At 41.1% G+C, this 16,560-nt stretch overlaps 4 protein-coding genes across 6 annotated transcripts in view; 1 reads left to right on the plus strand and 3 right to left on the minus strand.

The window, feature by feature from the left end:
- The window catches only part of LOC115750563 (protein FAR-RED ELONGATED HYPOCOTYL 3), an 874,908-nt gene that overhangs the window by 349,527 nt on the left and 508,821 nt on the right, over nucleotides 1-16,560 (plus strand). The gene's annotated exons all lie outside the window — the stretch shown is intronic.
- Nucleotides 1,342-4,877, minus strand: LOC115731030. The gene is made up of 11 exons (XM_048271362.1): nucleotides 4,870-4,877; nucleotides 4,465-4,705; nucleotides 4,130-4,325; nucleotides 3,969-4,037; nucleotides 3,780-3,870; nucleotides 3,605-3,650; nucleotides 3,403-3,501; nucleotides 2,791-2,859; nucleotides 2,407-2,704; nucleotides 2,110-2,246; nucleotides 1,342-1,902 (listed from the first exon to the last, which is right to left on the minus strand). Exons 1-11 carry the CDS (start codon nucleotides 4,875-4,877, stop codon nucleotides 1,342-1,344), a joined length of 1,815 nt encoding a protein of 604 aa, XP_048127319.1.
- LOC115731032 lies at nucleotides 5,569-7,939 on the minus strand. 3 transcript variants are annotated; one of them, XM_030661646.2, is made up of 3 exons: nucleotides 7,819-7,939; nucleotides 7,754-7,775; nucleotides 5,569-6,965 (listed from the first exon to the last, which is right to left on the minus strand). In XM_030661646.2, exon 3 carries the CDS (start codon nucleotides 6,934-6,936, stop codon nucleotides 5,743-5,745), a length of 1,194 nt encoding a protein of 397 aa, XP_030517506.1. In that variant the 5' UTR covers nucleotides 6,937-6,965; nucleotides 7,754-7,775; nucleotides 7,819-7,939; the 3' UTR covers nucleotides 5,569-5,742. The 3 variants fall into 3 exon arrangements, with proteins under 3 accessions (XP_030517506.1, XP_048141923.1, XP_030517508.1); XM_048285966.1 differs by having other exon boundaries at nucleotides 5,569-6,967; nucleotides 7,737-7,775; nucleotides 7,819-7,909; XM_030661648.2 differs by lacking the exon at nucleotides 7,819-7,939 and having other exon boundaries at nucleotides 7,735-7,786.
- On the minus strand, nucleotides 11,970-13,426 carry LOC115731028. The gene is made up of 2 exons (XM_030661641.2): nucleotides 12,760-13,426; nucleotides 11,970-12,649 (listed from the first exon to the last, which is right to left on the minus strand). The coding sequence occupies exons 1-2, from the start codon at nucleotides 13,308-13,310 to the stop codon at nucleotides 12,154-12,156; spliced, it is 1,047 nt and encodes a 348-aa protein (XP_030517501.2). The 5' UTR covers nucleotides 13,311-13,426; the 3' UTR covers nucleotides 11,970-12,153.

Consider the following 16,560-nt stretch of genomic DNA (forward strand, 5'->3'; position numbering starts at 1 on the left):
ATATGTATCAGCTTTCATGCGATAATTGCAGCCTTAAATTCTGAAAATGATTGTTGGAGAGATCAAACGCTTGAGATCCGATGCACTTGAATCTCCGTTCCGCACTTGGTTACTCGGCGTTCACTGCGGGCACAACAGTTGATACACTAGAGGTGCGTCCTTTCTAATTCTCTCGTACAAAGGAAAGGTCCTCTCGGTGCTCTAATGCTCAAACCATATATGGACCGATACTGTATATGGACTGATCCGTCTCACGACATTCTGAACCCAGCTCTCGTACCGCTTTAATAGATGAACAGCCAAACCCTTGAAACATATTATCCATTGAGATGCCAAACCTTCTCGTTGATGTGAACTCTTGAAAAGACAGAGCAACTTTTATCTCTTGAGCAACGGCCCTTCCACTTGGCACTGTCGGATCAATCGCATCACAATCGTTGGAGGCCCTGCGAAAACAGCTTTTGATTGCGGGAGTTTCCTTTTCTTGAGAACAACATCGCCCTTTTTCTTTTCTCTTTTTTTTTCCTTTGCCTATCTTCGAATCATTTTACTTTTTTTTTTAAAAGCAAATCATGACATATCTCCTGGAAAATGCAAATATATTATTCCGATTTTCCTTTTGTTTGACATGCGAATGCGAATAAATAATAAAAGTTTCTCGTTCTTTTATAGTTACTCTCTAAAGTCCGGTCGATCGAAATTTCAATGCATAATGCGATTCCTAATATATGAGGTGATGAAACAGATAACCTATGAACTTTGGTCTAATATGCGGTTTGGTCACCGAACTTTAAATTTGTTTAATATGATCCCTAAACTTTTAATTTATTCATTTTCAAAATAATCCCAAAGTTTTCAACCAAAAAAAAAAAAAAATAGTAGTCCCAAAGTTATGTGAAAATATTCAATTTCTTTTTTTAAGTAATTCAATATTAGGGACAACATTGAATATATTCCTATAATTTAGGCACTAAATTGTGCATGTTTTATGAACCACATTGAACAAATTAAAAGTTCATGGATCACAATAAATATTGAGTTAAAGTTCAAATAAGGTCCTTCATTCACGTTATGTACGATTTAATTTGTTCTATGTGATTCATGAAATACGAACATGAAGGGTTGCTTTGGTGATACAAAGTGGAAGATAAAAATGCCGGATGGCTGGTTGGTGAGGACTGAGGAGCAAGGACCCGTTTGAAAAGAACCGCTCAATTTTCGTTTGGTGAAAGTTGATCGCTTCATAAACAAGTCTCATCTTCGTTGTGTTATCCTTTCATGCTTAGCGAGGCGAGGCGAGCCGTGGCGAGGCGGCATTGCATGATGCGCGGTTTCTTACAGTTAAAGGGTCGAATCAGTGTGATGACGCGGATCAAACAACGTTCCTCGTCGCTTACGACTGTAGCAATGGATGTTCGGCTCCTTGTCACATATCAAAGGTGGCCGGTACGCATTTCCGTTGGAAGAGGGCTTCTCGGCTTGGAGACTTGGATGAGCTGACCTTTCCGGACCTGAAGAGATCATCTGGTCGAGCCTCTCCTTCAGGTACGGTAAGTCGAACAAGAATTGTGAAGCCGCACGCTCCGGTTGGTTAGTTTTTGATGACGCTCCGACATTGCATGGTTTGTTGACCACAAGGCACGAATCTCTACGGTTGTGTGATCCTGAAATTTCCGTCCAGGCGTTAGTTGCTCCGACAATGCTCTTGTTCTTCTCAAGCGACGATGGGGAAGATCGCGAGACACGGTTCTCCTGCAAGGATTGCGGAACATCCAGCCCAAACGTGTCTAATGCCAAGTCCAATGCTCGCAACTTCCTTTCGACGGTCTTCTGTGCGGCTGGTCCTAAGCCCTTGGAGAACAATACCAGACTCTCTCTGTAGCCGATATCCTGTTGCTTCACCTGGAAAGGCGAGAATTCTCACCTTCAACACCACATTTTCATTTTTGATCTTTTGCGTATTTCGCCTTACTAGTAGTGAAATCACTCATCAATTGAGACTAGGAATTTTACGCCGTGTGATCACATATTCGTCAGTAAGTATAAGCACCCTGAAACCACATCGCGCTTGAATTTAGACGCACACATAAGTAAGAGCTAAGAACTCACGTGCATTAGCGGCTGTATACACCCGATTGTTTTGCTTACAGGATCACTTCTGTTGAGGAGGGATGTCCCAGGCCTGTATGAAGAACGCCAATCGGCATCAGGAAGGCTGGATTGTCGTCCCCAGTCTCTGCTGTAACCTAGAGAAAAACGGAAAGTTCATTACATAATCAGGCGAGATTCCGTTCTCCGTTCCATTTCTGTCTATTAGCTGAGATACTGTGTAAGCTTAGTTTCTTGCAGGCCAAGGAACTTTTGAGACGTGGGAAACATGATGGCAAAAGCTACTTCATTTGTTACCAAAAATCGGTCCATTTGATGCTTGCACAAGACTAGCAGTACGAAAGCTCCTGGAGTTCGTCGAGGCATTCCTGAGATTCGATGGACCTCTTGCAGATTGGGAAGCCCTTGATGATGTGTCCTGACTCGACCTCACGTTCTTATGAGTTCTCCTGGAAGAACTGTTCGTTTGACCCCTAACTTCTGCCTGAGATCTCCTAGTCACTCGCCTCGTCTCCGAGAATTGCAATTCGAAGTCATTCGGATTGGTTCTAAGTATATGAAAGACCTGCTTTGCTAGTTCATGGATGGCTCGAGCCTGCGCAACCATGTGAGAATTGACTTGTTGAGCATTCTCGGATTTTTGTATATATTGAAGGCAGCTGTTAGAGTAGCGAAACATACCTGTCTGAAGTAAGTGGTTCCTGACGGATTAAAATGCATTGCGTTTTTGGTAATTAAGAAGGCATCATGCTGCACGGGACATAGCAAAAGAGAGAAGAAACTAATTAGTCAGATGATGCTGAGAATTTTACATGACAGTGATCCTTTCTTACATTTCAATTCAATTCAGTTGCTGTTTTATCCTTGACTCGATGGTAACGTGTACGCGTCATTGGGATGATAAAAAGACTTAATGTAGAGCATGGAAACGAAAATCTATGACACCGGCATTGTGTAATAATGACAGGACCGATCCTAACTAAAACTACAAGGAAAAATCAAGAGCTACCATCTTTCAAGCTTATGGCAGTATATGCCTCTGTTTATCGTGGTATATTTCGTACTGCATAAGATGTCAAGCTGTCCATCGATAATCGATAACAAATTTCAGTCAGAAATCAGAAACAAAATTACAGGAAGTCTATTCTCCTATTCCAACCAGATGCTATTCCAATATTGCAGTGCCGTAAAACAGTGGATGCTACCTTCGGACGATAAATCTAATGAATCGACAGACAGTAGCTACTGGAGAAGGAAAAAAAGCAAATTTATCAGAAGACGAAAGGACTATACCTCAAACTGTTCAAGACTGCCATACATTCCTTCGTGAAGTTTAGCTCTCATGGTTCCGAAATCCATAGGCTCCTCAATGATTTTGTAATAATCCTCAACCTTGTATGGAAAAAGAAACAGAGAAAACACGGGGTCAGTTGCATAAGGAGAAACGCATGTGTAGAAGCAAATGCTGTCATGACGTACAAGACCAGACAAATACCTCGGTCGGATCAACTGGTTCACCAAATATCTCGTAAGTGTCTCTCCTGAGTAAAGAACACGAGATCATAAACAGAAAGACATTGGCAAAATATGTTCAGTACATGACCAGATCGACAATTTACCAACTCTAATTGCCAGAGTTTGTCATAGATCAACTGTCATAAGATTCCCACCTTTGTAAAGTGTCGATAACGAGTTCTAGCACGCGCTTTTCCGGGATCTCCGGTGTCGGGGACAACTTGAGACATTGAGCTGATTGCTGGCCTGAAGAAAACGAGATCGAGTATCTATGTCAGATGACTCGCTCTACTGGGAGGATTATATAGATTGCAGATTTAGATGACTGAACTGAGGCAACCAACCATTGTTTCTGTTCTCATCATGATCTCCAAGTTTAGACTTTGCCCGGTCCTGCATCACCTGCTGCTCATCTGAAAACGTTGAACAAAGTGAAATTCAGGACAATCACAGTTAGGAAGTAATACCGTTGTTCATTTATTTTGCTGGTGCAAAAAAGGCTCACCACTATCAACTTCATGATCTTCATGTCTTCTTATGCTTCTAACCTGTATTAAGATTTCCAACAAAAGCAAGAAAGAAAATTCTGAAGTGTCACAGAAACAGTCAAAAGAGCAGCACCCTCTTGGTTCTAAAGAACCCAGTAACTTGGAGAAGAATATAATCACCTCAACTACAAGAGGACCTAAAATTCTCCGTAGCTCAAAACACATGCTTCATCAAAACATAATTGGACATAAATTTCTTATTAATGACGAAGAACAATGAATCAATACACAGGCATGCACATTGCATATAGGGTTGATATTTGTTAGCAAAGTAAGAGGTTAGAGGACTAACTGCCGCATCGTCGTCATGAGGGATGGGCAATTTTCTCTTGTTCCTTGCTCTGGTCCTGGAAGCTGGCCCCTCCTCCTGGTCCTGGGAGTCATTTCTCTTCTCAGCAATATCATTTTGTGGCGAAATGCGAACAGAATCATCCGCAAGATTCGATCCCCGTGACTTGCACTTATCCAAGGAATAGACTCGCGGGCTTTTCCGCCTCTGTCCCTCTCTCCACTTCAACACCTGCACTTTTCTACTGCACCAGAAATTAATATAAAGAAACTAGGACCTATTTTTTCACACCAACTACAGTTACATATAAATACAGATATCTGAAGCAACTGAAGAGGAAAAGAAAAGAGGAACAGAACGGAAATTTTTCTTTTTTAATGAAGTTACATGATGAATGATGAACCAAACCTGGACATTGTTGTAATTTTGTGAAGAGAGAAAATTTCCAACTTTCTGAAACAGAAGAAAGAAAGTGAGTGACTGGGTTTCCCAAGGTTTGCTTCTTCAGCTCAACAGATTATATAGATGGACGTGGTGTGAAGTGGAAGTGAAGAGAGAAGGCGAGAAAGAGAAATGTTTGTGTCTGTCACATTTTTGGTGATATGCATGCCAAATTTGGCTTTGCTATGTTTCTGCTTCTGGGAAGATTTGGACAACGCAGTCATGGAATGAAGTGGACATCAAATCACCACAGGTCGTCGGTTTTTGATTCGATTCATTAACAACTGGATTATATCATTGGTTTCAGAATACTAACCGGAAAGAACAATGATCTGTAACCTGCAAGACAGTTTTTTTTTAAAGTTCCGGGTTGATTTGGCCAAGCCCAATTTTCTTGGTTCAGGTCAAGTTCTTACTGTCCTTATAGATCTCCGACCCCATGAGTGCGGAATGGGCATGATTTTAAACTGACGTATTCTGGTGAAAATCCTTAAATGGAAGAGAGTGCGCAAGCCAAACTGAACGAAAGAGAACGAATTTGCAAAAGCATCATCTCTGGCTAGCCTCTACCATATGGAAACTGGATCCCGCCTAATTTTCTTTTACAAATGATCAGGTGGCAGGAACATCCAGGAGGGAGGGGTAAGAGAGGGAGAGAGCAACAAGTATCTAGAAAGATTGAAACACAGAACGTATCTTATAATGACTAAGAAATCTCAACATACAATTTCCATTTTTCTACATCTGAATCACACTCACATCACTGGACTCCACCCTAGGAGATCCCTCATTGTTGCCACTGTGACCAAATGATTGATGATGCAAAACTAATAACAGATTCTACAGCACGCAACTTTGACTTGCATTCATCAGACTCTCAGCAGTATTGTCCAATGAACAGCATAGTCTTGCTTCGGCAGCCAAAGAAGACACGAGGCCGTCCATAGATGTCAATTGTCCGTGGAACTCCGGATGCAACACCAATGAGGAGAAGTTGGTGTCCAGCACCAGGCTGAGGCATCTGACAACATCTTCGAGTTTAGGAACCAGATCACAAGCCCACAATCCCAACATGGACGACGCTTGTGGACAAGGGCATGCTTGAGGAAACTTTTCATACTTCTTCAGCCACTTCTCCAAATAACTGAGCAAACTTGCCATCTCTTCTCCATTCAATTTGCTTATGGCAGACGACAACATCACTTCATCGACGTTTGCCCATGCTAACAGATGATGCAAACAAAGCTCGGAAATGGTAAAACCATCATGAGCGACCATAAGCAGAATCGCAGCATCCCTCGCGACTGCACATTCTTTCTCTGTAAGATTCTTATCACTTGCCTTCGCAATAGCTGACATGCCCTGGCTTTCCAATTCTTTCCTCACAGTGACCATGCTATCCAAGGCATCTTTAGGTGGACAAAGGAAGTACTTCAAGATGCAAACCAGCTCATCTACATGAAGAACCGGGGCATGCTTAATGCAAAGACAAACCAAATCCGACCTCCTCTTCAGCAATAGATTGAATATCAATTTCGAATAGCATGAATGATCGACAATCCCACAAATAATCAAGCATCGCACCAGTTCCCATAAATTCAGAGCCACACATGCTTCCAAAATCAAGGACATGATGTCTTTACCCACGAGAGTACCCGCATTCTCAATCAAAACCTCTGTATACTTCCTATGGTTTCGAGAAACCCCAACTGAAATTCCGACAATCTGAAGAACTTTCTCAAGAAAAGGTTCCAAAATTCCAAAAAACTCACTCCTGTCAAATTTGTTAGTGTCCTTGAGCTTTTGCTTTAAGTTCTTAGAGAACTTGCCAACTAAATCAATGAGTTGGGAATCAGTTTGCGAGACTTGCCATCCTGTAACAGGGCAAACAAGAGATAGAGGATCTCCGTCTTCTTGTTTAGGCTTCAAATTCTGAAGAATATGGTCTGGGTTCAGGGTCACTGGACATTCTGACTCAGAATCTGTTGAGTCGTGACCACCCCCGGCCTTGGTTATAAGCTCCAGCAGAGTCATAGCGGCAGACGTCAAGCTAATGTAAGAACCTGTCGGGCAAAAAAGAAGAAGAAAAACTCACATGATCAGAAGCAAAAAGTAATTGATCCAATCATGATAGCATTGTTCTCGGGTAAGACTAAGCCATGTGAGGGAGTTTTGGAGCGAACTCTAAGCAGAGGACTTCCCCTTTAATAATCTGTCTGAACAACCAGATGCATTCCATTATCGCGCTCTCATACCCAACACGAACTAACCCGCATGGCTGATTACATGCCGACACAAGATTCTTTACAGCCAAGTTTTTGCAAGCAAAACGACAAGGCAAATGAGTGACATGACCCTCTGATCAGCCACACAAAACAGAAGAACAGCACGGGTAATCCACAAACTTTATCAATAACCGCAGGCAGGCTATTGTACATTGTTCTAGAGAAATCCGAAGGGCTCAAAGCTTAAAAACTTGAATTTTCCGAAAGACCAATGAAGACTCTGTCCCAGGCCATACGAAATGCACCCAGAAAACGAAAATCCTCAATCAAACAACCCATTTAGCCATTCAAACAGCAGAAGTTAACAACCGCTTAAAACATCAGTTCACACTCTCTATCACCGAAAGATTAGTCAAATAACAGCAAGGCAAAGGAACGCAATTGAACAGCACCGACAGGCACCCACATGAGTGAAGAACATGCCGACACACACCAATGCCGACACAACAATGTCATTTGCCAACAAAATCTTGGTCCGGCAAAAGGATCAACTTTTGCTTCATGAAACTAAGTCTAATGGTTCTGAAGAAGCGATTCCAGAAGCTAGCTTCGACAGGAAAGCGTACCTCAATGGTTTTGATCGTTCGGCGGCTTGGAATGCAGAGAGAGAGAGAGAGAGAGAGAGCGAAAATGGCTGTGAGTCTCGTGACGGAGGATTAACGCGAACGGGATGCGCTGCGCTTCGCTCCGCTTCCCAGAGAAGGGCGAGCCTGAAGAGGGCGAACGTTTGAGCTTGGTTTTGCTAGGGTTTTGTCCCGTCCCCTAGACGTGTCTATTTTTCATTATTGTTGAAAATCGATTTTTCTTTTTTCCAAAATAAATCTCCCAATAGAACCATTCCAAAAATATATTAATCCCATTACTATTTTCAAAAATCTAGAATTCATATTGCCAAATAGCCAAGTCATCACCCTCTTCATTCTTGTCGCTTATGCTTCTATCTCCCTTAAACTATTAGTGCACCGACTTGTTGGCGACGTACCTTGATTCAAAGACACTGTGCGAATAATTTCCAATGCCTTACGTAATCCTTAGTATTTCGCGATTACTCTGTTATACATAATAAAAAAAAAAAAAGAGATAAAATTTCAAATAAAGGCCTGAAGTGCTTTCATTTTTTCAAATAAAGACATGAAGTAGACCTTATTTTAAGGAATGACCCGATTAAGGGTATTTTTGTTATTTTCATATTATGATTTTTTCCCTTTTTCCTTTTGCCTCCCTTTTCGCCGGTGGCCGTCCTCGCTAGGGGCCTGCGGGGCGGAGCCCCGCCATGGTCGGGCGAGGTTCCCCTCATCGCGGGGAGGTGAGGTCCAGCCTCGCCCGCCCAAATCTGGCGAGGCTTGGCCCCCGCCGTCGCTCCCATTTCAACTGGATGTTGCTTAAGAAGCAGGTGGAGGGAGACGCTGGGGCTAAAGAAGCCATTGAAGTTGAAAGAGAGATTGAAGATTGTAAGGTACTCAAAGAAAGAAATTAAACGAGAGAGAGAGAGAGAGTGTGTGTGTGTGTGTGTGTTCACGCAAGTCTGTGAAGAAAACATTGGGAGGTTTGGCTTGGAACGAGAACTCAAGAGTAATCTTCAAAACAGGAGAAGGGGCACATGCTGGACAATACTATAATATTTGCTTCGGGTTGTGGAAAAACTTATCTACAAGCTCTCATGGAACTTGGGACTCTCTGGCTCTGCGTATCAAGAACGCAAATAGGAGCAGGGGCGTGAGGAGGTCGCCAAGGCAGTGCCAGGCTCGCCTTGCTAGATCTGAGCTGGCGAGGTTCGGCCACACCCCACTACGATGAGGGGAGCCTTGCCGGCCCCTGGCGAGGCCCGCCGTCCCTCTGGCAAGATGCCTGACCTCAGCGACCGGCATCCCTGTGAAAAGAGGCGTCCTTGTGAAGACCGGCGTCCCTCTACAAAAGAAGAAGAAGAAGAAGAAGAAGAAGAAGAAGAAGAAGAAGAAGAAGAAGGGGAAGGAAAAAAGAAAAAGGAAAACAAAGAAAAGAAAAAAAAAGGAGAAATAAAATAAAAAATTCAGAAATAATATTAAAATATTTGGTCATCGGCCGGCCGGTGTCCACGTTAGCGCCGGCGGGCCAAATTTTGCTGGATAGACTGAATTGTCACAATTGCAAAAGGTTTATAACTGAATCGGGAAAAAATAAATTTAGGACCGAATTGGCACAATTGCAATAAGTTTAGGATTTTTTGGTAATTTTCCGATGAATGTGAGAGGGTATTTAGCAAGAAAATAAGGATAGGGATTTCAGAAATTGAGAATTCGTTATATAACTAACCGGTCAAGTATATCGAATTTTCATTAATAGTATTTAAATTTTCTTTATTTATTTTCATATTCTTTTTGGTCGGCCTTTTTTTTTTTTCATATGAAGAATATTGCCGTTTGAAGGTTTTACATGAATTTCCAAATTTGACAGTATATCTACTAGAATTAATATTGTGTTCGGCTAAAAATATTGGAATGAAACGGAATCCCCATTCTTTCTTCTTCTTTTTCCTTTTTGTTATCCCCATTCTTTTCGATCGTGTGTTCGCTTAGTAGCGTTAGAACAGAAGGGAATTTCAAATGAAGCCCGCCAAACATTCCCCTTTTTGAAAGCAAAGATGAAAGAAGTTTCTGAATGGACCTGAGCAAGTCCGTCTGAACTTTGGAACATTAAATTTCGGGAGTATTTCCTGCCTTTAGTGAAAGAAAAAAAATTTGATTTGCAATTGGAGGTGCAAGGCGTGTAGGCACCGGCACGTTAAAATAAGGAACGCATCCGTGGAGCCCGCCGTCTTTAATTATCAAATGAAACACCCATCCCCTTTCTTTGTTCTTTTTTCTACTTTTTGTCGAAAACATTGCCCTTTTTGAACGGAAGGATGAGAGAAATTTCTGAATTATTGGAAATTGTTCAATCAAGTCTCAATTTATTTCCGTAAAATTGGGTCCTTGACCTAAATTCTTTTTTGGATCAAGTCAACTCTTCCGGAAAAAAAAAAAAGAAAACATTTGTTGACGTGGACTTGTACACCTGTGCACCAACGCTGATTTGATAATGTAGATATTCCAATTTATGAAAGAACAAAGAGTAAGGCCAAAAGGGAGAGAGAAAAAAGAGGGAACACGGCATCGAGCGATAGGGAGTGGAGGTGGCAATGACCCACAAGTCAAGGGCGACCGAGCCCTTGTCGGCAGTCGCTGGGGATCTTGCAACCCATGTCGGGCGGCCCCTACCGCCTATTCCAATTGTTTAGGATTGGGATTCGCCCTACCAATTATGGTTTTAATCAGCCATTCATGGCCTCGTTCAGGAGATAAGTGAATTCTTGGATGCGAACACACTTCTCTCTCTCTCTCAAGATTTGCTTTTTTTTTTTTTCTTATAATTTTGTAGTAATTATCTTTTCTTTTAATGTTTTCATAATGCATTCCTTCTACTTAACCACCAAGTTAGCATATCCTTGTCTTTTTTTAACAGAATGACTAACTCGAACAAAAAGTACACAATTTAGAGGTCCAATTGCAAAAAAAATCAAAAGAAGAAAAGTTAGAGAGTTCATTAAACAATTTACAGTAATTCAGAAGAGACTTCTTGCGCCTAAAGAGTCGTTTGAAGGGTCGGCATCATCTTCTGAAATTCAATAATATAGTATTAATCATAATCGGTATAACTAAAACATGAAATGCAATTAATTGCATTGATAAATTTCAAGCGGTTAATAATTCCAAATTAGATTTTGTGCTTTAATTATTATTGTGTTCGATTAGATAATCATTTCAAATTTTGTGAAATGTCATGTATTATATAGTTTATTAATTATGATTTGAAATTATACTTAAGAATTACCAACTATTATACTATTAATGCAAGTTCATACATTTTAAGTCTATTTATAATTTAATTTCTTCGGGAAAAATTGTCCAAAAATGTTTTAAGCCTATTGTATGGCCGCTAACTCAGTCTTTTGCCAATGTAATTGTAAACCTTTTGATGATTTTCTAATGTAATTCATCCGGTCAATTTAGGTGAGAATTCACTAGTGCCAACCGTCTCACGTGCCACGTTGGTAGCGGACTCGGATAATTTTTACAATTTTATTTCAAATTTAAAATACTTTTTCCTCTCCTTTTCTTTCTTTTATGCTCTTGTTCATCTTCGTCCTCCGCCAATTACTAGGCCTTGGCAGTGGTCAGCAAAAGTTGCTTTTACCAACCGGCCACCCCCGCCTAGATTTGGTCGAGGGCCCGCCCTCGCCGGCACGACTCTCTTGCCTAGATTTGGCGAGACATTGCAACCTTCGCTTGTGGTTGGCGACCGGTGGAGGAAAAAGATGAACATAATTGGGAAAAAAAAATAAAAAAAAATGAGAGAAAAGAAAAGGAAAAATACAAATAAGTCAAAATAAATCGGAAAAAATTATCAACGTAAGCATTAGCCATGCCATGTTGATGCTAATTGGACCGTCACATAAGCAATTTCCAACTTAAAATTAGCTAGATGGATTATATTAAAAAATAGTTAAAAAATTTATGGCTACATGGAAAAGTTTATGACTCAATTGAAGGTGCTATGATATGTTTAGGACATTTTTGACAAATTTTCCATTCCTTCACCATTACATTTTTCTTACAATCAAGAATGAGAGTCCTCAGTTCTATTCTATTCAACCGTTTACTAAGCAAAAGTAATTTGAATCGACATTTCATTTCATTCCATTCCATTCCATTCCATTCCATTATGTCCAACCAAACGCAACATTAAAGTTTTCTAATTGGCAGGCTGCAGACATAAACATATTTACGGGTAAGTTTGCAGATGAACGAGATCCTTATCTTTTAGCTCAGCAATCATAGATGTTCCATATAGCCACAGAACTATAAAGTGAAGATCAAAAGAAGTCCATCACTATTACTATTATTGCTGCTAGTCCAATACATGTTGCGGATCCAACTTAGAGTGAAGATCAAAAGTAGAATCCAGGGAACGGCACAAACGAGCTCTTGCAATGAGCAATCGCCGCCTGAATGGAGTTCTCTCCGGCATGAAGAGGAGAGCACCTAATGGAGCTCGGACAACTTGCTGACGACGATGTTCTTTCAAACCGGCCACCGTTCAAAGCCTCCGCCACACTCTTTTTGCTGTTCGTCTTCGCAGACGAGCTCTTGTCGTAACGTTGGTCTTTCCCAGCTGATGATGACGACATCGATGCTGACGACGACGAATTCTTGGCGGTTTTACCAGTGGACATCCTCCAGTAGAACCCGAGCGTCTCCTCCAGTTTCTGCTTCCTTTCTCTGCCTGAAATCCTCTTCTTGCCTTTGGGATCGGTCGCGGTCGCGGTCGCGTCGCGGGTCTTCATGATCGGGGCCAAGAGGGCTTTCGCTTGCATGGCTCGGAGCTTGATGAAGAACTTCATGATGCCTCCGTTCGTCGTCGTCCTTGTCTTCGATGATGGCTTCCTTTTAAATTCAACAAAAATTGAATTAAGGCAGGCACATAAACCATGCCATGAATTTAGGACAGCTTCAAGGACAAGATGACGCATCTGAATCTAAGTTTATTACGGTACCTCGCGCGCGGCATCTCGGTCTTCTTATCTTGCTTTTCATTGCTACAAGCATCATTGTTTTCTTGGCGAATCTCCTGCGGAGCCTTCAAGCTCGATATGAGCATATTCAATAGCCGGCTGACAGACGGAAACTGCGCTGCGCCTCTCCCGCCGCCGGGAGATCCCTTCGATTCGGGTGCCTTCTTGTTGTGGTCGCGAGCTTTCGACCAAAACCAAGAAGTCGAAGCGTATGTGGCAGACGAAGGTGACTGGCTGCTTCCGCTCTCAGCGCCATCGGTCTCCCGGCTGAAGCTTGGAATCGACAGCCGGGGAAAGGGGGCGTGGGACGAAATCGAGATCCGCAGCTCTATCTCGCCGTCCTCGCCGTCAGATTGGACGTCGCCTCCGGTCCTGTGGGATTTGGCTCGTTCGAGCTCTATCTCGATGTATGACTCGTCGCTGTCCTCGCCATCGGACAGGACGACGCCGAAGGAGGAGGAGGAGAAGTCATAGTTGCTCAAGGAGAAGCTCTCTTGACGATCTTCGAGCTTATCCTGCTCTTTCAAACTCATGCTTCAGAAGATCACACCACAGAAGAGCTGATTGGCATGAATAAAAAGGCTTTTAGCATATCAACATCGGATTGAAATGGACATGCAAACACGAAATAATAAAGTTAGGGTTTTTGTAAGTCCAAAAATCATTGCATGGTCTCTGATTAATTATAAAACTTTGGTCGATTACTGATTTAATTTTTAAGGACCGTCCACTAGGTTGACTCTTGACCACTAATCCCGAAACTCCACTAGATATTGGTTCCTTCACGCATGCAAATTTGTTGCCTCTGTCTTCTCCATGATTTTTCAATGCTATCGAATATGACGTAGGAGCCCACACCTAGTTGATATTGATTAACGTTTGATTAATCTAAACTCTGATATTAAGTCTTAATTAGTCAGCTCACATAGTTCTCCTTTTTCTTTGTCTTATTTTTTTGAAAAAAAAATTATTTTTAGTGGTATGCTACTCGTGTCGCGATCATTAGTTTATCTTTCTTCCACTTAACTTGATTTGTGTACGGAAATTCCGCCTTATATCGAGTGCGTTGTTTAAAATCATCATGAGTAAATACCTAAATATGTTCCGTATAAATTGTAACATAAAAATAAGGAATGCCCATCTTTAATAATTTTGTCATCATCCAATTATTTTCGAATGGGTCCATTCAACGTTGGGAAATATCAAAATAAGATAAGAGACTCGATTAAAAAATGACTCTACAATCAAATTTAACAATTCGATTGGCCCTTCAGTCATTTTACTATTTAATAACTTTAATCCCATTTTGGAAACTAAATATTTGCAAACTGAAAATTTTAAACAGATTTTTCAAGAAATTGACTATCAATGGGCTACACAGACCATGTAATCAATCAAACTTCTACATATAACAAGATTGACGCGGTCCTCGTAACCAAGGTTAGTCGTTTTTTAATGGTCGGCGTCCAGAAGTATGGTTTGGACGTTATCATTATAGCCTTAATTATTCTCCTCATCTAGTCTTGTTCCTCAATGAATTCTTAATCCATGCTTTTAATATGATCAACCCGGAAAAAATTCATGCTAGTGCCCTGTTTGTTTAGTGAAGAGTAAACAGTTCTAAAAATATTTTCGTTAAAATGACAGCTTGCATCACTCATTAAAATGTATGAACAAAGTATTATTTTTTGCTTCAAAACGTAAATTATTTTCAGTAATAAATACATTTTTCATTGACTAATCATTTCAATCAATTCAAGCGATCGTCCCTAACAAAATATGCTTTTCAAGTCATTAATTTCTTGCGAAACAGACGGAGCGTAAGGCTGGATCAATCTCATGAACAGGATGGTAGACAGGTACAAGAACAGAATCCCACGATGTCATCTTTTGTATGTGCTTATGATGCTGAAAACTGAAAAGAGCCTCCGAACCACCTCAGTGTCCGTGGGGCTCCACTATCTTTGTCGACTCTTGTTTCTTAATCAACAAATAAATACAGATTTTATCTATAAATCCCCTTTTTTACGGACCTTAAATTAAGGTTGATCTGTCCATAAGTATGACTAGTTTGACTTTGACGACGAACGCTATGGGCTCCATTGATTTGTCCATGTCCTATTGCATGGAGGGCATCTCCTTGGACAAGTCATTGAGGTATCAATAATGTGCTCGGAGAACTTTCTTTAATCGGTTTTTTTTTTTTTTTTTTGTGAATTGTAAAGGCAAATCGGTTTCTCTTAATCGTGATTATGCATGTAAATACAAATATAAATATTATGGATGACTAAAATTTGAAACATAGTATTATCTACAAGAACGAAGATCCTGAAATTGGAAAAAAAAATGAAAAGTAATTAGGGATGCCTTAATCTAGTTTTGCTTATTAGTGATGAGATTTTTGGTTTCAGGTCTTGCTTGACTAAGCAATCAAGAAGGAATAGATCCGCTTTGATCTTCCGAGCTAAACAGAGGGGAAAAAACTGTAGAACGCTGTTAACAATTCACTGTGAAATTTTCTAAATCTATCCGGTGTTTTTCTTTTGTTTTGAAAGACGAAAAACTTCATCTTGACATGAGCGCAGCACCATCACCCTTAAATCTCTCTCCATTTTTTGTGAATTGATCGTTCCTTGAGCTGCTGCTGTGGTAAATGCTTCACCCCTAATGAAAAAGCAATCACGATGTGAACTTACCATATATTTTGAACTCAAAGTACAACTCCGTGTTGAAATTCGGAAGCAACAACGATGACTTTGTCCCCAGTCTTTGCATAAGGATGGCTGCTCGAAAATAATCAAGGAGGTCGAGAACATATTTACACGGTGCAAGATAGGTGCAGCATAAGATGGAATCAAACAAACATCTAATGACGCAGTCGGGGATGCTTCAATGCTTTTTTTTTTTTGTGGGGTCGGAAGAAACCAATGCTTTAGAAACCAACTTTCTGTTAGATTTGACGTTTCATCGCGACAGTGGCTTTGCTACAGCTGCTAAGCCCATGAACCTGCTCTTTAAAATTAGGAAATGGACAAAAGAGGCAGCTGAGGAGTTGATCCTCTTGTTACATATGCAGAACTCAGATTTGATCCTTTTGCTTGACAGGTTCTTTTTTCTGAGTTCAATTGATCACATCCGTCATGGTATCCACACGTCAAATTAGCTCAAAGACTGGTCTCCGAAACGCTTGCAAGCTATTATCATCGTGTCAGCAAACTAAGAGTAGAGGGCGTAAACGGGAGGCAGACTGTTCAAGCAAATCCTCCTGTCATAAGTGAGACACCTAAAAACAAACAGAAAAATGTGTTGCCGGGTCAGTAATTGAAACAGATAAAAATGGCAAGGAGCGTACCTCTGTCGAGAGCCAACCCAATTGATCGGGGAAAGTAATTCAATTGATGCATTGGAAAAGGCAATCCAAATTCACACCATCTGGGCCTGATTGCGATGGGATTGATTGGTGTTCGCTCAAGACGTCCAGCATTGGGAATCTCTGTCAACGGCGTTCATGCTCACCCATCATCAGATGCTTTTCGGAAAATCTCATGCAGTGTGAAGGAGAAGATACTTCATGTAGTTTTCATACACTTACAGCCGTGTTCCTTAGTCAGCAAACCATCCCTCAAACTTCACTGTTATTTGCATGTAAGAAGCGCAGCTAGCCCAAATATGTAATCGACCTGTGCCGATAATCTGAGTACACAGCTCGACCCAAATATTCTCAACTATTGTTTCAAATACCATCCACTCCAAGGTATGCAAATAGTGTCAGGAAAGGAGTAG

Source organism: Rhodamnia argentea, chromosome 10, assembly GCF_020921035.1.
Source record: "Rhodamnia argentea isolate NSW1041297 chromosome 10, ASM2092103v1, whole genome shotgun sequence".
NCBI lineage: Eukaryota > Viridiplantae > Streptophyta > Magnoliopsida > Myrtales > Myrtaceae > Rhodamnia > Rhodamnia argentea.